Genomic DNA, 24,487 nt, shown 5'->3' on the forward strand with positions numbered 1-24,487 from the left:
CTGTGCCCTATCCGTGCGGGAGGACTGCATGAGCTCGGAAAACATGTCATCATGAGTGCGGTTTTTTTGCCTTCTAATCTGCGATAACCTCAGGGACGGAGATGATAGGGGGAGTATAGAAACATTTGCACCTGGGGGGAGATAAAAAGGGAGAGTAAAATTTAAGATACATTTCTGAGAACAAAAGGGAGACTCTTCCACAATGTCTCAAGCAATTCACAGCAGACCGCACATGTGTTTTATGTATAAGGTCACTTTTTGCCTTTTATATTGAGCGCCTGCCGGTATGGTGACACATCACAAATGGCTGGGCAACAGAATTGGGTTTCCAGGCAGCCATGGTAAGCCTTTTGGTACGCGGGGTTAGAATCATGGAATATCAGGGTTGGAAGGGATCTCAGGAGGTCATCTAGTCCAACCCCCTGCCCAGAGCAGGACCAATCCCCAACTAAATCATCCCAGCCAGGGCTTTGTCAAGCCTGACCTTAAAAACCTCTAAGGAAGGAGATTCAACCACCTCCCTAGGTAACGCATTCCAGAGCTTCACCACCCTCCTAGTGAAAAAGTTTTTCCTAATATCCAACCTAAACCTCCCCCACTGCAACTTGAGACCATTACTCCGTGTTCTGTCGTCTGGTACCACTGAGAACAGTCTAGATCCATCCTCTTTGGGACCCCTTTCAGGTAGTTGAAAGCAGCTATCAAATCCCCCCTCATTCTTCTCTTCTGCAGACTAGATAATCCCAGTTCCCTCAGTCTCTCCTCATAAGTCATGTGTTCCAGTCCCCTAATCATTTTTTGTTGCTGGATACTTTCCAGTTTTTCCACATACTTCTTCTAGTGTGGGGCCCAGAACTGGACACAGTGGTGAGGCCTCATCTGGAGTAATGTCGAATAGAGGGGAACGATCACATTGGTTGGCTTCTTACGCCTTCATAACATGTGGGAATGGTTTCAAACTGCAGCGCCATCCTTTCCCATAGCAAACAATGCCGGTTGGGTTTCACATTTAAAAGGAGGGGCTGCGGTTTTCGAGTGGATGTGCAGCACACACCTCTCCCCATTCCACCGCGTGGCTATTCTCTGGGATTATCCCTTTTAGCTAAGCGCAAACAACCCAGCATGAATGGGGTCCTTTTACTGTTCCCTTACAAAAATTCCCCTATTTCAACCAGGTGACCATGAATGATACCACTCTCCTGAGGCTAGCACAGAAAGATAAAGACCGAATGTTGCTTGAATGCAACCAAACCCAGGACCATTCACTGCCATGCTTTGTGCTGCAGTGATTCCAGACTACTTGCTACTGACCTGGCGTGGTAAAGTGTCCTACCGTGAAGGATGAAATAAGGCAGCCCTCCCCAGAAACCTTCTGCAAAGGCTTTGGGAGTACCTCCAGGAGAGCTTCATGGGGATGTCCCTGGAGGATTCCCGCTCCATCCCCAGACACGTTAACAGACTTTTCCAATAGCTGTACTGGCTGCGAATGCATCCCAATTCTTCAGGGCAAATCAAACATTAAACACTATTGCTTTTAAACCCTATACTGTAGTTACAAATGTGCACTCACCAGAGCTGCTTTCTCCAGCTTCAGGGCTGGAGAGCCCACCACGGGAGGGTTTTGGTTCCAGGGTGATGAAAAGGTCCTGGCTGCCGGGGAGAACGGATTCACCGTTTCCCTGCTGCGCATTTTCCTCCTCATCATCATCTTCTTCCTCATCCACAAAATCCTCCTCCCTGTTGTGTGAGACTCCCCCCTTGCAGGTGTCCACGGACAGTGGTGGGGTAGTGGTAGGGTCACCCCCTAGAGTGCTATGCAGCTGATCACAGAAGCGGCACGAATGGGGTTCTTACCCGGAGCAACCGTTTGCCTCCTTTGTCTTTTAGTAGGCTTGCGTGACCTCCTTGACTTTCACGTGGCAATGCTGTGTGTCCCTGTTGTAGCCTCTCATCATCATGCCCTGTGCGATTTTTGGCATATATATTAGCATTTCTTCTTTTTGATCGGAGTTCGGCCTGCACAGATTCTTCTCCGCATACAGCAATCAGATCCAGTGTCTCCCTTTTGCTCCATGCTGGAGCTCATTTGCGATTCTGGGGGGGACTGCATGGTCACCTGAGCTGCCGAGCTCGCCACGCTGACCAAACAGGAAATGAAATTCAATATTTCCTGGGGTTTTCCTGTGTACGTGGCTAGTGCTTCGGAGTTCAAAGTGCTGTCCAGAGCGGTCACATTGGAGCACTCTGAGAGAGCTCCCGGAGGCCAAATCCATCAAATTGCGTCTGCACTACCCCAAATTCGACCCAGCAAGGTCGATTTTAGCGCTACTCCCCTCACTGGGGAGGAGTACAGAAGTCAGTTTTAAGAGCCCTTTAAGTCGATGGAACGGGGTTGGTTGTGTAGACGCATTCATTTTAAAATCGACCTAACGCAGCTAAATTGGACCTAACCCCGTAGTGGAGACCAGAGCTCTGTCTAGATTAAGGGACAGAACTGAATCTTCTTTCATGTCACTACTTTCTCCAAAACTACTCTTGACATCAACATCCCAGACAGGGCTATTTTCTATTCAGTGATCAGAGCTGCCCCAAGACAAATTCTGTTTTGCAGCAGCCTTTGAAGATTCAACATTTTATTTTTGTTCCCCATTGGAATTAAACGAAAACATTTTGAATGTTTTTGCAAAATGGAATTGTGTCAAAACAGCTGTTTTCTGATGGAAAACCTGAGCTTTTCAATAAAGGTCTCTCTCTGGTCAGAATTCAGTCTTGGACTTCAGAAAACTTCCTCGAAACAGATACATCTCTGAAACATCTTAGCTTTGATGAAATGACATTTAGTTGAAAATGTTCCAGCCAGCTCTACCAATGATAATGTAACAATCAGCAGTCCTAGGACAAACTCAGACCGACTTGAGCCAAACACCCGTTGGAGTATCTCTTTCTCTCTGGCTAAATCCTGTATTCAAAATTGCTAAATCTTCCTTTAGTGCCATATGAAAATAGATTTGGATTCCTCAATATTGAGAGTAGTACAGCTTCTTGATTGGCTGACTGTGGAGATCTTAAGAATAACACCAAGCTAATCCCAAGCCTGTTCTAGAGGTGCTGTAAATCAGTTATGGAAATGTTTAAATTCATTCTGGTCACCGTTTATATTAAGGATACATTTATATATAGCTTAATAAAGGGTTAATACAAGATTAATTTATGGTTTCAAAGTCCAGCAGGTCAATTGTCTGCTTAAAACTTTTGATAACACCTTCTACTAATGTGCTTATGACACTTCTTACACATGCTAGCATGTCTATAACATGATTATAGCATCTGTTAATCATTTATAAACTGTTTATAAATGCACTCCTAAGGTAAAGCATGACCCAAAGCCCTGTAACGATTCATTCAACTTGGGAACATATTAACGCTAAGCCTAAGCTTACAACTTCTGCCATATCTATCCTTCGGCTACTACATGAGCAAAAGGAATCTGAAAAGAAAGTGAGAAGCTGATCTCTGTTTAAAAACGTCTGTGGTGTAAGCCTGGCCTCATCTGTCAACACATGGGAGAATGTGGCACTCTGCTGATGTACAAGTAGGTCTAAACCAAAGCCCACTGACGTCAAGGGAGTCTTTGCATTGACAGTGGTGGGTTTTAGGAAAGGCCCTTGACCGCCAGAGTGTTTGACAACTGTAGTTAATGAAACTAGCCCTGCTGACAGTACTGTAGCCCAAGAGGGATATTACTGTATAGCTTAAGAACTGGCCAAACATCTCCATTTTGGCAGAAGATTACTTCCTGTGGGAATCTGACTTTGTCGTCTCTAAAAAGGAAACCTCAGTCTTCCCGTTCCCCATCCCTTTTGCTCATGACGCCAGCCTGGATACCTTCTTCACCACTTTCTCCCACTTCCTTCCTGTATGACTAGAGCCCTACCAAATTCACGGCCATGAAAAACGGGTCACGAACCATGAAATCTGGTCTCCCTCTATGAAATCTGGTCTTTTTTGTGCTTTTACCCTATACTATACAGATTTCACGGGGGAGACCAGTGTTTCTCAGACTGGGGATTCTGACCCAAAAGGGAGTTGCAGGGGGGTCGCCCTTCTGCTCTGCCTTCAGAGCTGGGTGGCTGGAGAGTGGTGGCCGCTGACCAAAGGTCCAGCGCTGAAGGCAGCAGAGCAGAAGTAAGGGTGGCAATACCACACCATGACATCCTTACTTCTTTGTTGCTGCTGGCGGTGGCTCTGCCTTCAGAGCTGGGCTCCCGGCCAGCAGCCTCTGCTCTCTAGCTGTCCAGCTCTCAAGGCAGTGCCACCCCAGCAGCCGCGCAGAAGTAAGGGTAGCAGTACCGCACCCCCACCCCATTACCTTGTGACATCCCCCACCCCGCACAACGCCTTTTTGGTCAGGACCCCTGCAATTACAACAGGGTGAAATTTCAGATTTCAATAGCTGAAATCGTGAAATTTACTATTTTAAAAATCCCATGACTGTGAAATTGACCAAAATGGACCATGAATTTGTAGGGCCCTACGTCTGACCCTATGCATGGGATTGCACTTTCTAAACCTGTTCAGGCAATAACCCTCTCCTCATTTATCTCGCTTCCTAAAAACCCACGTCAGTTGTGTCCTCCATGAGAGAAGAGAGTGGAGGGGAGAGCTGTTCTTCTCTAAAGGAACTCTCTGAGATGCGTGTTTACCTTACTGAAGTAACCCTGAGACGGTATTATTGTAACCGCTCTCTCTTTCCCTCCCTTTTCGTTTCTGTATTATCCCCACTGCATGTGTCGTGCCTGACTTTGGACAGGAACTGTGGCTTGAATTATTTCTGTGAAGTCCATAGCATGCCTTTGGGTGTTCAAAATAATGAATAATAATTCTCCTGTTCCCAGCATTTATTGTGCGTATTCTTGTAGTCCCTGCCTCTTGGCAAACATTAATCTGTAGTGGCACTAGGACTGCCTTGAGACTAATTCTTTCCTGCCCTGTGAGGCACCATCCGTTCCCAGTGCTGACTGATGGCCTGCCACTACTTATTATTATATGCTAGCTTTGAGAGTTGTAGCTAGGAGACAGACAAATGGGACTGCGCTGTCGTTATTTTATTGTATTTACTGCGCCCAAATGTAGGATACGTGTGACCAAATCTCGCCGGCAACACCACTGTTCTACTGATAGCTTGTATGATATGATACTGACATGGTATTTGATAACGCTCTTTATATTTTAAACTTTTCTTACCTTGGAGCAATCTGAGATTGCCTGTGGGTTTGTGAGCTTCTCTAACTTTAACCCCTGAATTACTGGGATGGCAGTGTAGACAATCCATCAAACACACTCGCATCTGTACAGCTGTACACATGTATAGTTTTAAAAATTTAAATGCTTTGTTTATTTAAAAAAAGCAGAACCCTAGGATTAGAGACTCTGGGGAAGATCCTGTGCACATAGGTGCTGCTGGAACTAGAATTGCAGGGGGTGTTGCCGTACCCCCTGGCTTGAAGTGGTTTCCATTATATGCAGGGTTTACAGTTTGGTTCAATGGCTCTCAGCACCCCCACTACACAAATTGTTCCTGCACCCCTGCCTGTGCACATAGCCTGTGGCAACGAAAGCTAATGCAACTCAAAATCTGGCTTCCTACATACAAGAGTTGGTGGGTTTCCAGGTCGTCACATTTAAATATCCCTTTCAAGGTGAAAACCAAGCTAACGTGATTTAGAAATGGTTAGCAATCGCTTGTTTTCTATCAGTTGTCAGGTAACATAATGTTGGGGTGTCTGGTGGTGGTGGTGCAGTCATGGGAGCCTGTCTTCGGACTGCAGTGTGATGTGCGTCTACGTAGATTTGAAATATCATAAACTATTTTTGTAAGAGACCAAATACGCCATTCTGCCACAGGTGGGGAACAAAATAAAACATGCAGACCAAGAGGGCTGGGGTCTGTGCAGAGGTTTTGCTCTGAATATCTTCTTATTGCAATAAGGAGAAAGTGAAAAGAACCGTTTTGCCTGAGCAGCAAATAAGATCTGTGTGGTTATTTAATCACTAATTTGCTGCGTTTCCTACACAGGAATGGGAACAGTTGAAAGATGCAGAAATACTGCATGGTATTTTTTGGCACAAATCCTTCTAGCCATGGAAGGCTGAACCATTGCAGTGCCCTGCAGCAGGGGAGGCTGGGAGGAGCACAAACCGAGCTCCCCAGAGCTTGAGGCTCATCAGGGGAGAAGACGGGATTGTGAGTGAGCTGGTGGAGCATGACCCATTGGTCTGCAGAGTTACTAACCAGAAAGTCCGTGAAGTTTGGGCACAGGAGCTTAATCCCTGCCTCTGGTTCCTTGATCCTTAGGTTGGTCCCCCCCATACAATGTCTGTAGCTGGGGTTATGAATTTCACCCACAGTGAGAGAGATCTGTAACAGGAATCTGCCTGATGCCATTATGTGCACACTGCAGTAATGTAACTCTGTGGCTGAACTTTTAAATCATAAAATATTTAGTCAATAGAGAGAAACATCAGGCTTGCAAAGCTCATTAACAATGACCATAGGCTTAGCCTGGACCTGCAGCAGCTTGAGTGGGATTCACAGATGGTATTTGTAGCATACCTGATTTCTAAAGCAGTAGCTACAATTAAGAACAGCTTTTTAATACAGTGTAAAGTAACCTAGATTTTGCTGTCTTTGTACTCCTGATACATACATGGTAATGTGCTCTAGTCACACGGGCATTGTTCTCTGCTAGAGACCAAACTTAATTTTTAAGACCATTTGTAATACAACCTATCAAAAACTCAAACAACTTGGTGTAAAACTTACAAACTGTATTTGTCCCAGAAATGATCCTGCTTTCAGCACATACCCAGCGTACACCCTTCTGGGACAAATTGACTGCTAGTGTTTGGGAATGAAATCCTATTGAAGTCAAGTGCTGAATTTAGCTCTTCTGGTTTTAAATATTCTTGGTGTTGAGGGGGTATTTTTGTAGGGGGGGAAATATTATTTTGGAGACATTATTGCCTTGTCATAGTATCATAGCACAATTTGTGCAATAGATTGCAGAAATCCAGTGCCCCCCTGCGTTTTGCTGCTTGCATAAATGGTCCTGTATCCCAGGGACAGCAGCCTGAACTGATTGGATCCAGTTTCCTGCTCCTGGCAAAAGCCCACTTTGGAGTGCTGCTGTTTGAAACCATTGTAGGCAGAATTTTGCTGAGTTCTACTCTTCAGTTGTTGATTAGAGGACTCAGGAAGAAATTGAAGAACAAATCAAGGAGACGAGAGAGGAGGAAACTATCAAGGAATGTAACTGTTACAGATCAGTAGCTGAGGAGGAAATAACCTTTTGAAGTAAAATCTTTTCTTCCCCGGCTCTACACCAGAGAAACGTACAATTAATGCCCTGCATTCTGAAGAGACTGCAGATTGGGTAGTGGTGGCTGTGTTTGAGTACCCTGTGGTCAGATGCTGAATGCAGTGAACCGCTGTGAATGCGGGGAGGGGGAATGCTAACCTGTGAAGGGCCCTATTCTGTGTGGTGTTGAGTGCCCTGAACTCTGACTGAAGTCAGAGCAGGGCAGGCACTCAACACTTCACAGAATTGGGTCCATAATGTTCAGTCTCTTTGGGAAATTTCTGCAAGGTTTTGTGACTCATAAACACTTTGTTCTCATAACAATGGGAAACCGAGAACGTTGGCAGACAGGTCTGCCTGTGAGCATCTTTAGAAAGGAGAGCGTTGATGACATTAGTATAATGGAATTTGATATGGTTACATGTATTCTTCTTATGTTCATAGTACTCAACTGATGACACAGTGATTCCTGGTAACTTCACTTAAGGAATTGCCCCGTTCAGAATATCCACCTGCAAATGCCTCCCTTTAAATTCAACATCTAACATCCTGTTTTTTGTTCTGGTCTTGGCTTGGAGCATTTGTGGGGGATCCTAGAGGGGAGAAAAACAACATCTTCTGTGGTGGTTTAAGAGCAGATTTAAAAGGAAGATCATTAAAAATGTAAAAGAATATGACGAAGGAAATGAGATACACACAAGCTGCCTCCTTTTCTGCTTATGTCACAGCTGTGCTGACAGTCCTTCTGTTTGCTTCTTTAGCTAAATCGGGGATAGATCCAAAGAAGGTGCAACATTAGCCAGGTGGAAGGTAAAATAATTACATTCCCAGGGGCTGCAAAAGTTCTGTCACACAATCATGCCTTCTGGCAGGAGACATTAGGACTGGATTTCAGTCACTTTAGCATCTCGTGATCAATAGCTCACTGCTATTGTCCTAAAAATCAATCAGAAGATAGTATTACACTGCTGTGCACATATGTTAGTGAGTTCTAATAGTATCCTGTTTACCATATCAGAATCCATTTTAAGAGTTGGGAATGCTTGTGTGTGCTTGTACAACTCATAGATAAAATACCGTATACTGTTCTTGGGTGCATATGTTAATTGGCTCTTGCCTGGTGTGTTTTTTAATGTCGACGTAGATGGGCTAATTTTTCCTTTGAATAAAAGTCTGCAGGGAAGAACTTCAGGCACCAGACACTTTCCCTTGGGGTGCAGTGTGACTTAACGGATAGCGTACTGAATTGGGACTCAGGAGACCTGGGTTCTGTTCCTGGCTCTGCCACTGACCTACAGGGTAACCTCGAGCAAATCACTTCCTCTTTGCCTCAGTTTTGCCATCTGTAAAATGACACTAATGATACCACCTTTTTGTAAAGTGCTTTGAGATCTACTGACAAAAAGTGCTATATAAGAGCTAGATATTATTATTCCCTTGGCAGTGGCCTGGGTCTGTATCAGAATGCCAAGGATCACCCTTTCCTTGTCTCTCCTTGCCTCACCCCCTTATCACAGCCACCAGGATTGGGATAGGGGTTGCGCAGTGATGCTCCTTAAGCCTGTTGGTAGAGCTCTGTGTCGCATTGCAGATATCTGGGGCTAGATTCCTTGCTGGCATAAACAGGGATGCAGCTTTGAACTTGCAATGGAGTTGCTTACTCTAGTGATGAATTTTGGCCCCTGGGCTCTACATTTAAAGTCCTAATGTCTCACTTGCTCCACCGGTCAAGAGAGTGCAATACCACCACAGTATTCCCACCCTTCTCTGGCCAGGGAGCAAGAGCCCTGGACCAACCATTCAACTCTGGTTTGCTGCATGGCAGTCAAAAAGTACTCCCATTAGGCGGCTGGGCTGAGTATGAATTTTCATTAATTTCTGCGGGATAAATGTGTTCTGATTACAGGACTACAAACCAAAGTACAACTTAGAATACTGTGTTTCTGTCAAATGAAAATGAAAAAACAAATTTGAGGTGGTAGGGGTTTTTTCTTGTTGTTGTTGTTGTTTTGTTTTTTTGGTGTGTTTGGTTTTTTGTTTTGTTTTTTAAATTAAAATTTAGGTGGGTAGTCTGTAGTGTGAAGAGGTTTAGTAGCTTTGGGTTGTTTTTATTAAAGCGTTGCTGCTTAGTCATCCATCTGTTTGTTCAAGAGGGCAGAGGGTCATTTTTTAAAACCTTCCCTAAATCAATACGGCACAAAATCCTATGGTTTATTGATGTAGGCCCCAGTTCAGCATGGTACTCAAGCCCGTACCTGACTCCAAGCATGTGGGTAGTTCTATTTGACTTCATTGAGATTATTCACATGCTTAAAGTTAGGTATGTACTTACATACCTAGCTGAACCAGGGTCTTGTAGATCATGCTACTGCAAGGTGCTGAGTACCCTTAACTCTCATTGACTTCAGTGGGAATTGAGGGCGCTCAGCACCTCACAGGGATTTGGCCTATACCACCTTGAATATATGTAGCACTGAAGACTAAGAAGCAATAACAGTAAGGGATAGGGTTTTTGTCCTGAAGGGCTTTATCTGTATGGACACAAATAGGGCTTTCAAATGTTGTGACTTGTCAGCAAAATTTCACCTTTTGTTTTAATAAAGTCTTAAGTGAGATTTAAAGATTTGTTCTTGACTTTTTTCCCCCAAAAAAGAAGTCTTGGATAATGGTTGAAGAACCTGTGATTCACATGCCTGTAGTGTTTGTTTTATTTACCCATTTATTCCTAGATCTCCTGTCACCGTTATAGGTAGGTGCTTTCCGTACCATCTAGTTTTCATTCTCAACTCACTTGTTGGCTCAACAAGTGATTTGGGGTCCCATGGGGAAATTGCCTTCAGTAACCACTGAACCAGAAAGAAAGGGGGGAAATTCATAAAGAAAAGATTAAAGGGAAATATTCAAGTCCCACGTGGATTTTGATCCGTGTTCATAGAATCTAAACATCTAGTCCATCTTCCTGCTAACATAGGGCTGTGTGCTGTTATAAATTTTACTAATGGTTTTATTCTAGTTTTTAAAATATTCCAAGCATCTGGGCTTATGCTTAGGGCCTGCCAAATTTATGGTCCACTTTGGTCAATTTAATGGTTATAGGATTTTAAAAATCATAAATTTTCTTATTTCAGTTATATAAATCTGAAATTTAACGGTGTTGTAATTGTAGGGACCCTGCTCCCAAAAGGAGTTGGGGCGGGGGGGTCGCAAGGTTACTGTAGAGCTGGGCAGCTGGAGAGCTGTGGCTACTGGCCAGGAGCAGCGCAGAAGTAAGGACAGCAAGATATGGTATTGCCACCCTTACTTCTGCGCTGTTGCCTGCAGAGCTGGGTCCTCAGTCAGCAGCCGCCACTCTCTAACCACCCAGCTCTGAAGGCAGCAGTGCAGAAGTAAGGGTGGTAATACCATATCATGCCGTCCTTACTTCTGCGCTGCTCCTGGCTGTGGCTCTGCCTTCAGAGCTGGGTGTCCAACCAGCAACCTCTGCTCTCTAGCCATCCAGCTCTGAAGGCAACACAGAAGTAAGGGTAGCAATACCACAATGCCCCTAAAATAGCCTTGTGACCCCCTTACAACTCCCTTTTGGGTCAGGACCCCCAGTTTGGGAGATGCTGGTCTCCTCCCGTGAAATCTGTATCGTATAGGGTAAAAGCACACACAAGACCAGACTTCACGGTCCGTGACATGTTTTTCATGGCCATGAATTTGGACAGCCCTACTCATGCTGATTCCCTGGGAAGACAATTCTACAGTCACTTAGAGCTTCATGTCAAGAAGTGTTTCAAAACTGTTGGGTTTTTTGTTTTGTTTAGGTACCGGAAGTGGTTCCCTTTCTCATGCTATCATCAGGACAGTGGCTCCAACAGGGCATCTGTACACAGTCGAGTTCCACCAACAGAGGGCAGAGAAGGCGAAGGAGGAGTTCCAGGAGCATAAAGTAGAACACCTGGTTACAGTGAAGAATCAGGATGTCTGTAAAAACGGGTTTGGGGTCTCGAATGTTGCAGATGCAGTGTTCCTAGACATTCCGTCACCGTGGGAAGCTATAGGACATGCAAAATCAGCATTAAAAATTGAAGGTATCTTCTCTTGTGTACATCGATCTGTATTTGTGTGGGCATGGGGTGCATGGTTTCTGCCTTTGAGCCTACATGTTAGGGGTATCCTCATTCTGTTGTGTGATCTCCATTCTGATGTCAAGTGTGGTTTTCTTTTTCTCAGACTACAAAAAAGTCTTCACATTTACAGAGAAAGATTTAGCAGAAGAAAAACAACTTTCTCCCACAGGTTTCTGTGACAGCTGCTGCAGCTGTCATGTGCCACATATAAAAAGCTTTTGAACCTCTGTCAAGCATATTCTAACAGTTCCAAGAGTGTGTGGGAAGAACTAGTAACATAACTGACGAAAGCAAATCTCTGACATTTCACTGAAAAGGTGCGTGTGGTTTTGGGTCGGAGAGATTCAATAAACAGCACGTATATAATCCCTGGAGAGAAGTGGTTTTACTTAAGCATGCTCACTTACTTTCTTTCTCTATCCTACCCCTTTAGAGTTGGTGGGAATTTTGTCATGACGTCAATGAGAGTGGGACCCTAGGGCTTTTCTTCATGGGAAAATTTTACCTGTTACACTGGTACAGTTATACTGATATAAGCCCCTGCATGAACACTCTTATTCTGGTATAAGCAATATAACGTAAACTGAATAAAGCCACTGTTATACTGGAATAAGTGTATTAGACCAGTCTTTGTTGGTTTACAGCAGCAGTTCTCAACCCGTGGGCTGCTTGTAGCCAAATCAGCACACAGCTGCAGCCCATGTGACATCCTCAGGGCTATACAAGTGGTGTAAATATATTGTGTGGATGCGGCCCACATAACAGATAGAGAGCTGCATGTGCGGCCCACAATGGTAAATAGGTTGAGAACCACTGGTTTACAGTCACACCTTAGCTTATAACAAAAAAACCATTCCTGTGTAGACAAGGCCTTGGATGAGTTGTGATGTCCTTACCAAATGCTCTAGTTTAGCCACAGAGAGAGTTCTCCTAATCAAGAGTCTGTTCCTGCACAATGCAGAGCACCCCTTGCTAGAGCCCTGATTCAGCAAGAGACTTAGTTGATCACATGCTGAAGTCCATTTCTGTTCATTAAGGCACAGAAAAGTGTGCCTAATTTGAGGTACATTCTTAGGTCACATTTAAGGCAAGGGGACTTTAGCATGTACTTAAAGTTCAGCACATGTTAAGAACCTGGCTGATTCAGGGCCTATGTGTGGAGTTCCCTCAGCTGCCACTGAAAAATTTCTAACAGTTTGACAAAAGCAACATAGACTTTAAAATTACAAACAAATAAACAAAAAAAATCCCATAGTGTCCTGTGCTTGCAAGGGTTACAGCTGTATTCATAGCTGCTTCCAGTGTCTGCTGAGAGAGAAACTAATTCACACTGCGCTGTGTAATGCCCTTCCCATGCTCAAATTATCTAATCCAGTGAGCATAATACTCAGCTGACCCCTCGGTTCAGATGAAGGAGCTGCATTGCGCAGTACAACTTGAATTATTTAGCCAGTATATGTTGAGACTGCTAAGTAGCCATGCTTGAGCCTTTCTAGGCTTAGAATCCTTGGAACATTCCAGTGTTTGAGATCCTGGAAAGCTGATTTATTTATGTAGATCTGGAGCTATGCCTTATTGCGTGCTGTAATATAGCATCCACTTACCCCGTGCAAAGTAGAAAAAATGTCATGTGGTTGCTTATAGGTTTCTGTGTATTACATACAAGTAGAAAGGCAAAATTGTCAATCCCCATTTGTAGTTAGGATCATTGTAAACAAACCACAGTACCTGAGAACTGACAGTGCTCTAAAGGTATGTCTATACAGCACACTAAGCCTGGATCAGTGGCGTCTGGGCTTGTGGACTCGGTGTTTCTAAGCCCGCACTTGAATGTCCAAATTGCTTTGTAAACTTGGGTTTACAGTTGTGGGACCTGGGTTTCTCATCCATGCTAATGTGTGCATACTGCACTATGCAGACCTTCTGACTTGGGTCTGTAGCTTGTGCTACGTCCACACTGGCAGGGCTTGGACTTGAGGCACAGCAATACTTAGGCTCTGACACCATTTCCCCACCCCCCACAATGTTCTAGGAGCCAGGTCCTGAGCGTTTGCTGACCTGAGGCAGACTGATTTGTGTGTGGATGGAACAGGGGCTGGGACTCAAACCTGAATCCGAGCCCAGACTTAGTGTGCAGTGTAAACATACCTTAAGACTCATCATTTGGGTTTTGTGCCAGCTTGTTGTGCTGAAGATTGATTGATTTATGCTGCAATATGCAGTAGCTTTTCCATTATCAGTGATCAAAATCTATTACTTTTGTGGGTATAGTACAACTAGAAACAATGGTGATTATTTATATATTTTGGAAAGCTAAAAAGTGCTAGCAAGGTGACTGACAACCCCCAACAGAATATTTGAAGGTGCCTTTTGTTTGGCTGATTTCACATAATCAAAAGCTATTCTGCAGTGGGAATACTGGGTACACTTTAGAGTCTTTACTCACCTAAACTCTCAGTGATGAGCTGAGGGTAATTATCATTAGAGAAAATGCATTCTCACACATCCCTCTCTATGTGCGGTCACATATAAGCTATTCATAAAGGAGATTTTATTCTAAGTAAGATTGTCACAATGCATAATATAAAAATTACAACAATGCTGTTGGATAGTAGTCATTTTATTTCTTAAAGTCTTAAGAACATATGCTTAAAATGAAGACTGGAATAAGCAGACAACTCTTGGACAACACCATTTTCTGGTCTCCTCCTTAAAAAACAAAACACAACAAAAACAGGTTTCAGAGTAACAGCCGTGTTAGTCTGTATTCGCAAAAAGAAAAGGAGTATTTGTGGCACCCTAGAGACTAACCAATTTATTTGAGCATAAGCTTTCGTGAGCTACAGCTCACTTCATCGGATGCATAGATCTTCTGTATTTTCCACAGTATGCATCCGATGAAGTGAGCTGTAGCTCACGAAAGCTTATGCTCAAATAAATTTGGTTAGTCTCTAAGGTGCCACAAGTACTCCTTTTCTTACAACAAAAACAGTATTTGTAATAAAAATAATACTCTCCTAGATGATAAGAGCTAACTTTTAGAGTACATGGTCAACAAAGCCTTAAGTATTTATTTTTCCTCCTCTACTCAGTCCCAAGCTCTAAATATCTGTAGTTCATTATTTTCATAGGCTGAAGGTTAATAGTCTTGTTTAAAGGATACATTTATCACTCATGATTGTCCTGGCCTCCCATTTAAAGCGCTGCTATATTGTAGAGAGCTCGGAGGATAAAATGGCCAGTGGGTTTGTGGCTCGAAGGCCCTTATTTGTTGTTAATGGTGGGCTCTGTGCCCATTCAGACTCCTCTGCACCTTAGCTACATCCTTCTCACTTTTCATACTTTCAGCAAAAAACATTGCCTTCTAATATCTCAGTGACTCAGCAGTGCGTCACTGCCGTCTTGCTTCCATTCCCAGATCTGTGCTCTTTCCTTGGCAGCATCTGCTGATTGATGGTTTTTCACAGTAATGGCGGCTGTTCACAGTGTCTGACCTTGATTTTTGGCAAAGATCTTATTAACTCCTTCAGGCTGAATCAAAAAAACAAAGCTAGAAATCTGTCACTATAGCGCCATAATTTAACAAAAATAACCTGATTGTATATAGTTCCTAGATATTCTGGAACGCGTTACTTGCAGAAAACTAACAGCTGAATAGTGTTGAACCAAAGCTTTCTAATATTAATTTCCCAACCTCCTTTCCCTCCATCATAAATGTTATCCAGTGCTTTCAAGGCTGCAGAAGACTAGTCAGAAGCTTGCTTCTATAATTGTGTTCATGCAGACTTTTAAATTTTCTTGTAATGATGCATGCAAAGTGCAGCTGTATGTTCAGTGGGTTTTACTCAAGATCCTTGTCTTATAAACCAATTGTTGATGCTGCTTAGATCAATAGTCTCAGTACTGAACTTATAGAAACAATCCCTTTTTTTGTGTGTGTGTGCGTGCAGTGTTAACCCTTTTATCCAGACTTTCTGCTTCAACTTAAATGTCGTACACCCGTTAATTAAAAGAGAGAAAATTGCACAGTTACTCTTAAGATATCGACTGAGGCAGATGACACAGTGTTAGCAGGTTAGCCTATTGTGGTGCTTGGCCAGGGCAGGTAATTGGTCCACTGAGGTTATGCCTTATCAGTGAAAGGTTCCTCTGAAAGTCTTCCTCTGAGGGCTTATGTCTGTTCCTCTACCTAAAATACAGTACAACTCCGGTGTTCTGCACTTCATCAGAGTATTCTTTCTTTTTCTTCCCAAGAACTTTGTTTTCTTTGTTCAAAATAGGTTTAAAAGAGGGCTTTTGCTCCTATTTTTCCCCAGCACGACAATATAGAATGTTGTGTTGTAATCATTATCTGTGAGGCCAAATTATTCTCTCAGACAGCATCTATAAAAATATTACATAATCCCTCCCAACAGGCCTGTGAGGAAGGTAAGGAATTATCTGCACTGGGCTTACCTCAGCTTTCAGTTTTAAAGAACCTTCAGTGTACATTGTTTCCACCATGTGAAAGGTTTCACTGACTTTCTTTCCTAAGCCTCATAGATTATTCATGGTCCCCTGCCTACAGCCATCTAGGGTTGGCCAAGGGAGAAGTGAAAACCATGCCATGGGTTTTTCCCAATTTGGGAGTTGGTGAGGAAGACTCCTGACCAGACTGTGGTGGGGAGAAGAACTCATTTACGTAAGGACTGATGCTAATAGTAGTAGGGTCTGCTGCAAGCTCCCTCCCAGCTGGTCACCTGCAATTGAGCTGATTCCTCTACTGGGCAGTCACTGTGAACTTGAGTCACAGAGGACTTGTCTACACTGGTTAACCTCAAGTTGATTACTTGCCAATTAACTAGAGGTTGCTAACATGTTTTTACAGTCTAGTACAGACACTCTTGGCCATTATAAATACTGAAGACCTTGTCATTGTGGTATCTGAGCACCTTGCAGTCTTTTATGGGTTTATAATCATAGCACCCCTGTGAAGTAGGGAAATGCTGTTATCCCCATTCTACAGATGGGGAACTGAGGCACAGAGCGACTAAAAGACTTGCACAGGGTCACACAGAGTCTGTGGCAGGGCAGGGAATTAAATCTAGCAGACAAGCACCCTAACTGGAAGACAATCCTCCCCAGGGCACACAATACTCAAACTTGTGGTGATGCTTTCGTCGCCACATAAGTTTGATCCAGGATCAACTACAAACATTTGCCCCCTGGAATAAACCTTTGTAGAGGGTCAGAGCTAGCCTTTGCAAATGTGTTAGCTGCCTTGAATTAAACAGCAATCTATTAACTTGAGGTTAAAAAACCCTATAAACAAAGCCACAGAGGGGAGGCTGTAGTGTGAGAGGCCATATGGTCTAGTGGGTCAGGCACAGGATGGAGAACAAGAGTCTCCTGCATTCTATTCCTAGCTGTGACACAGCCTTCCTCTTTGGCCCTGGTCAAGTCCTATAGCCTTCCGGCCTTAGTTACCCCATTTGTAAAACAGGTATTCTACACACTTCACAGGGATGTTGTGACACTTAGTGATTACAAAGCCCTACATAAGTGCTCAGATTCAGCAGACTCCACATAAAGCCCCACAGTAGGTGGGAGCCTCACAGCAGCACCAGTCCCACAGCTGTGGATGTTTATTAAAATACAAGTAACTATGTATGAACCACAGGCCCAAGCAGTTGAGCTATGCTGCTCCTACAGCAGGAAACAGGGATGGAACAAACCTGAAATACCCCCCACGCAACCCCCTCAGGCCAGCCTTGCACACAGTGGTGCAATAACAGCTGACTCTTATCCAGTGCCTTTTGGGAATGCACCCACCCTCAAAAAATATTAAAGCCAGGTCTGCGGAAAATTGTACATAAAACTCTGGTTAACAGGCTGGCAAATGATTCAGTGAATATTTTCTGAATCAAGAGATCTTTCATTTTCTCTGACAGCCGGACCCTCTAATTTCATTGCATCACCCACGTGCACACTTGCTTAAAGGACATCCTGTCCCACATTGGAAATGCAATATTTTTAGTGTCCTACTAGCACAGAGTAAATGCCATAGTGATGCTTTTCTGTGACACTGCTGCCTTGCCCCCACAAGCTATTAGTGCCTGTTTTTTTTTTCTGGGATCCTTGTAATTTAACGTTCTTATTGTGACACTACACTGAAATCTCAAAACACTGTGAATTTTGTTCTTTTTTCCTAAGAAAAATAAAATGACATATTGCGTCTCCTACATCACAGAATCACTTTCAAAGTTCAGAATAATTGGCCCCTTCATGTGGAACTTAATGGTGCTTTGCTAACTCCAGATGCTCTGCTCATAATCTTGCAGAACACATCAGTGACAAACCAACCTAGTAGAGCTCCTATATCTAGAAGAGAGAACCTGCAAAAGACAAGAGTGCATACTTTGTGTTTATATTATGTATCCTTTCGAATATTAAATGTGCATTAGAATTCTTGTGAAAGGGAGGGGGGGCATTGCCAGTTTTTCTTTTTTAACTGGGGCAATATCTAGAAATACCAGCTCAGAATTTTAGCAAAATCCTCTTGACTGCAAGGAGATGTTCATCATTGCTCAGGCAAATAACCAAGAGTCAAATTCTGCTCTGCTCTATTTCAGTGTAAATTTGGAATTACTCTTGAAGTCAGCAGAGTTACTCTAAGTTTTCACTTAAGAGACGGAGAACAGACATTGGCCCTTACAAAGGATGTCAGGATGTGTCCCTTCATTATTAATTAGATGTCTGTCCAGTGCTTTGAACATACAAAGCACTATGCAGGTGTCAAGTATTATCTCTTACCCCCACCCCCTTTTTGTATCTCTCTCTCTCTCTAATCTTTCCAACCTGAGCTGTGCTTTGACTTCTGTAAACTCTCAATCCCCTACTTATTTATAGTGGCAGCCAGCCACCCTATGGGCTCATCCCCAGCCTACAGCCTGGTGAGATTTAACCTTTGCGTTAAACATTTCCAACAAATTCACTACCTGTAACATGAAGGGGGGGGCGCTTTCATACAGATTCATTATTCTCTTCCCCTCAGCTGTAGTACTTGTCAGATGCATTATACATGAATAAACATACATTTTTAGACAGCGCCTCAGATCAAAAAGCTCACACAGATTCCCAATGTGAGCAGGATTAATCTCAGATAATTACTCTATCAATTTATGATGACACACAGATCTCATTAAACAAATTTAGTAGCAGTAGATTTTCTCAAAGGAAAGCACTCAAATGAGCCAAACTCAGTTACGAAGTTTCAGCTTTTGGGTCCAGTCCACCCCGGTTGTTCAGAATCAGAGCAGTGTGCATGCAAGCGAATGGGGAGCCTGTGTCTTTACTCCATTTATGAAGGACTCCTCAACGTGGCAGAACAAAGTAAAGCAAAGTCCAGTCTCTTAAACTCTAAATGCCTCCCTGTTTAAAGGACAACAGGGCTCATAAGAACTGTGAATGCTGGAAACTAGATTTACATCTTTTATGACAACTGTAATGTACCCAGTGTTGCATAGCTGATAATCCAAAGGGTATGACGCACAATGCAACCCACTGTCGGGGGAGTTCAAAACTATCCATCCCCAGCACTTCCATAACTTGATGTGGCGGGGGAAGCCTTTCGACCTCTGTCCTATCAGCAAGCCTCACTTCCTTTCTTAAGCTGAGCCAGTTTTCAGATGAGCAGTTATGTGTCTCAAGCGCCAGTGTTTTCCCTACTGCAGAAATACCATGTCAATCAGACCTTCTCAGTCTTTCATATTGTTTCCCCCCACCCCTCAAATCTCTTATTTGCTTGCAGAATGGTAGCCTAAATCCCTTCCAGCCTTTCACTAAGCTCCACTGAACTCCCCCTAAGCAAGTCCAACATCATAAAAGTCAAATCCGTCCTGCTGGCTGGTCTGTACAGGAAAAAGTATGTGGGACCCTTCTCCCAACTGGTAGAAGACTTAAAGCAAGATGCTTTGTGGTTACTGCACCTAGGCTTCTTTTTAGGTGTGTTATCGGGTACACCTTCTATTTAATAACAAGAGGACACAGGTAATCCAAAATAGGTAGAAAAACTGAAAACAACACACAGGTTTTTATACCACCTTCATGACTGTAATATCTGCACGCCTTCCCATAGTGCACTAAGCAATGTGACCCTTGTTCTGCACTTCCCTTCTGCATGTTATCTTAGTTACTTCAAACACGTTCTTCCTTTACCACCAGGTGGTTTGAACACACGATTTGTGTAATCCCCCTGCTCTCTAAACAGTCTAGTGTGTGGGCGGTCAGTGTTTGTTTTGGTAATCATGACCAAATTTGGTATAGACATTCTGTGGTCAGCTAACCACCCCAGGAAACAAAAATGCATGTTGTTGTGGTTTCAAGGATTGATAAGAATTGCCAGTGACCAGGGTTGCAACAGCTGCTTGCAGGCTTCATCTTTTTGGCAAGTAATGTGGATTTGTGTATCTAAAGCCATCGTGAAATCTTCGGAGTCCAAATAAATCAGCAGAATCTTTACTATAAATATAAAGCACTTTTGCTTTGTTGCTTAAACCACCAAAAAAGAAAAGACTGAATGAAGCACTAGTAGAACACGGATTTCTCTGCAACTTCTTTCTCTGAAGACAAAGAGTTGATTGTGAAATGACATTTAACTAAGTTAGACACTTGTTTGGTTTCCTACACAATGAGAATGTAATGTCTTTCTTTACAACATGCATATATCATACTAGCTTTCTAATTATATAATAGAAATTCCCCTCCCAGCTTCTCCTCTTTGCAGTAATGTCTACAAAGACTAGTTGTCTTCCCCCCCAACCCCAAAAAAATCCTGTCCGCTTCAGAGTAATTTTGATTGCCACGCAGGTTAATCCATATAACATCTTGTTTCATTGGTATTAGCTGTATGGATGTGCAACTAAATTGCAATCATCAGGCTTTGTGGATTACACAGCATCCCAAAGTCACTTTTGCAGGTGATTATTTGATTTGTTTTTTTAATTGTGACTTCGGGGAATTGCTTGACAAAAGGCTGCTTTGTTTTGAAGATGTGTGATAAGTACCATTGACAAGGAAGACTCTATTAGAAGGCTAAAATAAAATCCAATCTGAAACCTATTTACTGCAGAATGGATTAATGGTCACGGAAAGAATTCTCCCCCAATTACCATCCGGCACATCATTGCTGCACAGTGACCGGGCCATTACAGCAGCTCTTGCATTCAAACCTGACACGGTCTTTTTTTAGATCTGTAGCTTTAAAAACAAAAAAAAAAAGTCATAAACCAGTCCTTGTGTGGGACCAGTTTAGCCTCTATTTTTAGCAGGATGCTTTGCTGTCAAATACTTGGGTTCTTTAACTGCTTACATAACTGTGCTTAGGAGGTTTGCCTGGATTAGTAGACGTGGCGCATGAGAGAGAGAGAGAGATGGGAAGGAATGCAAAGCAGATCGATATACATCTGAAAATATTATAGCTTCAGCTTTTGTGTTCTTCCGTCATTCCCCTCCCCCGATATAAATTTTCAGTAAGGTCAGTTGCATCATGGGACATTACATTATGTGTGAGACCACATGACCTGGATTTATGGTAGACAGTGTCTCTATAATTCTTTGATCTTATTTGGCTGTGGCTTTTTTAGAGTAAATCTGAATCGTTCTATTCCCAGCTCTAAAGGTGACATTGGGGCTAATGAAAAGGTGGGGAGAGGGGCTAAAAATACTCAGTATTTAAAAGCAAAGGCTGGGGGGTGCTTCAATGGGAAGGAAAGTAACAGTATATAATTTGAAGTCTTGTCTTGTAGTGCAAAGGTTTTGATGCATATGCCATGAAGCTGCCTGATCTAACAATCAGTAAGCCCACACAGGGTTGCCTTTTACAATGTGTTTTGAATTTAATACTCAGGAGACACGAGAAGAGCTTGCTTGACTAGAAGGGTGAAGCTTTAATAACACTCCATCTATGGACTAGAGATTACTTTATTCTGTCTACACATACCATCTCTGTCTCAAATAAACACAGCCAGTTTTGTGTGTGTGTGTGCTTGTATTATAAAGGCAATGCTGTAATGTGGAGCAGAGTTAGAAACTAACTTTCATCTTTGTGCGTGAGTTAACTTCAGTTTAGTGCATCAGTCCAGGGGTCATATGTGTTGATTCCAAGAAAATTCAGCAGTCTGAAGTGATCAGCTCTACAGCCGAACCATGAATTAAAATCATGGACAAGTGTGTATTCCAAAAATGGATTAATCTGTTATCATATTTGTACTTATAAAGTGGGCTGAAGCATCTTGTAAAATCATCTTGTTAGTCTCTAAGGTGCCACAAGTCCTCCTTTTCTTTTTTGCGAATACAGACTAACACGGCTGCTACTCTGAAACCTGTCATTTTTATGTTGACTTTTTAAATGGCATAGTTATCTCCTTGGAGATCTTTATCTCTTAGGCATATTCGGTCTTTTAATTATGTATTTGCGCTGTACTAAGAGTTATGCTTTGCATAACTGAGAGAATTTGGCTAAGATTAATTAAGTTGTTGTTTTCCTCTCTCCCACGCTGCCTGTCTTATTTTGTAGGTGGACGCATCTGCTCCTTCTCCCCTTGCATTGAACAAGTTCAAAGAACCTGCCTGGCTATGGAAGAACATGGTTTTACTGAGATTAACACTTTGGAAATTCTGCTTCGAGTATACAATGTTAGGACAATTAGCTTGCAAATCCCTGACCTTGGAAAAGCAGCCGAGGATAATTCTAGCACTGGGTTTGACAGCAGCAACCAATCAAATCAAGGTAGCTTATATGGTATTCTGCAGCAGGGAACTGCCCAGTTTAAAAGTGGTGTGCCACTCAAGGAAATGGTGGGTCATACTGGATATCTGACCTTTGCTACTAAAAGTCTATTTTAGCATACTTTGGGTTTGTTTGTTTTTTAAGGTCATCCAAACTTTTACTCGTCAGGGAATTCCATATATAGTCAGATCCATTTGGAATATGCTTTGTTTAAATAACACATGAGCACTAACCAGCCCAGCATAGACAGAAAGTTGAAGGTCTGGAACAGCACTCTGTTTCTGTCAGAGAGGAAAGATAAATTAATAGCTAATGGCAATTCATTGGAATTTGCAAAATAAAGCCACTTGCTGATAAGTTTTGTTTAAAATTGTCTGTTTTCTTTTTACTTTTTGCAATCCTTTCTTGATTTCCCCACCCTCATCAGACACTGTTTGGGGGGTTTTGTTTGGTTGGTTGGTTTTTGCTTAAGTTATTTAGTATTTATGTCATTCTTTGGATCTTTGGAAAGATCCTCATTGACTCATTTTAGATGCTGAAGTTGTGAGCTCAGACAGCAATCACATTGAGCAGTCACAGAACGGGTGTTTCCCTGGAACAGTATTTGGCTGCACAGAAGATTATTTGCAGTGTGTTCAAGAACATGGTTTCTTTCTCCCATCCCAAACTGGCATCTAGTAATCAGATAGATTATACTGAAGTCTCACAAGCATGGTAACTGTTGGATCTGGTTTATAAGAATATATTGGGAACATCATTATAGAGGCTTCAGCCACGGTGGCTCATTCATACTAAAATCTTATGATTGAGCAGCTGCTTTCACTTTTCGTAAGTCAATTGTGACAATTTACCACAATGTGTTTTAATGTTACTTAAACACCACTTTGTAAGCAATGTGTCTGAGTTCTGTTGTTTTTTGTTTTTTACTTGACCCTGCTACAACTGAATGATGGAAAAATCACGATTGGCAGGATTTATCTCTTAATAAATTGTAACAGTGATGTAAATGTAGTAAAATCATAAATCTTCATTAGTAGTAATTTACTAGACCACTTATTATTTGGTCTCTTATATAAAGCTGGTTGGTGTGGTTGATCTATTTTGAACCTCAGATTAAATTTTGTATTTACGGATTTAAAATTATTGTACATATTTCTGAGGCTCTACATGCCTCTTTCCTTTTTTTTTAATAAAGTATCTATTATGTTCTTCTCAGCCATGGTAATATCTCTCTGCTCATTGCTTCCCTGTATGTTGTATTTTCTGCAAAACAAAATACATTGGTCCATGCTGGGCACGTTCTTTTTATATTGCAAACTGCTGTATGAACATTTGAACCCGGTTTCTCTGTGTTCTTGACAAAAATAAACAAAGCTAAGCTTTTAACGTGTCACAGCAGAACACTAATCTGTAATGGTTAAAGAAAGCTCAACCAACCAGGACAGCACAGATAAACGGTTGAGCAGATTAAAGGCAGAAAGCAATTCTGTTTAATTCAATCTGTTGTAAGAAGTTCTACAGATGTAGCTTTCCTCCTGAAATGATATGATTCTATTCTCTATGAATGTTAATGGCCTTGGAGGAAGCAGTAGGTGGGTTGCTATACCATTCGCTTAGATATGTAGTTATAGAGTGAGTGAGTCTGTGTGCGTTTTTAAACGCAGAGCTATTGAAGTAATGCTCAGGACCTAACTTAAACCAGAAAAGACCAGAGAAATGCCAAGTTAAGACTGCCAGCCTGTCCTTACCCTACCTTGTTGAGCAGAGGTAGTGCTGGGTCTCTGAACAGTGACAAGGTTTACATTCCACGTGTGCTGAAATACCTGGGACCGACAGGGTGAGTTAAGAATGGGATTCTAGGATCCAAATTATTTCTTTGATACAGATATTTTTAATGACTTAACATTTAAATTAGAACAAAAAAGGAAAAAGCCAAGTTTCAGTCCCACAAGCAGACTTGAAATGGAAATACTGAAGGCCCTTATAGAGTGACAACCAAGCTTGGCTCTGTTATATCCTGATCCAAAGTCCCTTGAAGTCAACCATAGTCTTGACATAGACTTTACAGATCATTGATTTGGTCCCATATTGAAGAAGAGCAAATATTCCAGCAGAGGAGAATGATCTTCTCTACCTTTAAGGTGCTCTAATGGTAAAAGGCCTTTGTGTTTCAGATACCAACCACATTAATTCTTGGAAAGCCAGGTCCAGCCCCATACCCCTTCCTGCTGTCCTTTATGCTGAAG

At 42.5% G+C, this 24,487-nt stretch overlaps 1 protein-coding gene across 3 annotated transcripts in view; it reads left to right on the top strand.

Annotated features, from left to right (window-relative positions):
- Window positions 1–23,450, top strand: part of TRMT61A (tRNA methyltransferase 61A) — a 37,416-nt gene extending 13,966 nt beyond the window's left edge. For all 3 annotated transcript variants that reach the window (XM_077819431.1, XM_077819430.1, XM_077819429.1), the window contains exons 3-4: window positions 11,168–11,434; window positions 22,029–23,450. In XM_077819431.1, coding sequence (XP_077675557.1) covers window positions 11,168–11,434; window positions 22,029–22,357 — 596 coding nt within the window. In that variant the 3' untranslated portion in view covers window positions 22,358–23,450. The remainder of the gene's footprint in view (window positions 1–11,167; window positions 11,435–22,028) is intronic.
- Window positions 23,451–24,487: the final 1,037 nt, after the last annotated feature.

This window comes from Eretmochelys imbricata, chromosome 6 (assembly GCF_965152235.1).
Source record: "Eretmochelys imbricata isolate rEreImb1 chromosome 6, rEreImb1.hap1, whole genome shotgun sequence".
Classification (NCBI taxonomy): domain Eukaryota; kingdom Metazoa; phylum Chordata; order Testudines; family Cheloniidae; genus Eretmochelys; species Eretmochelys imbricata.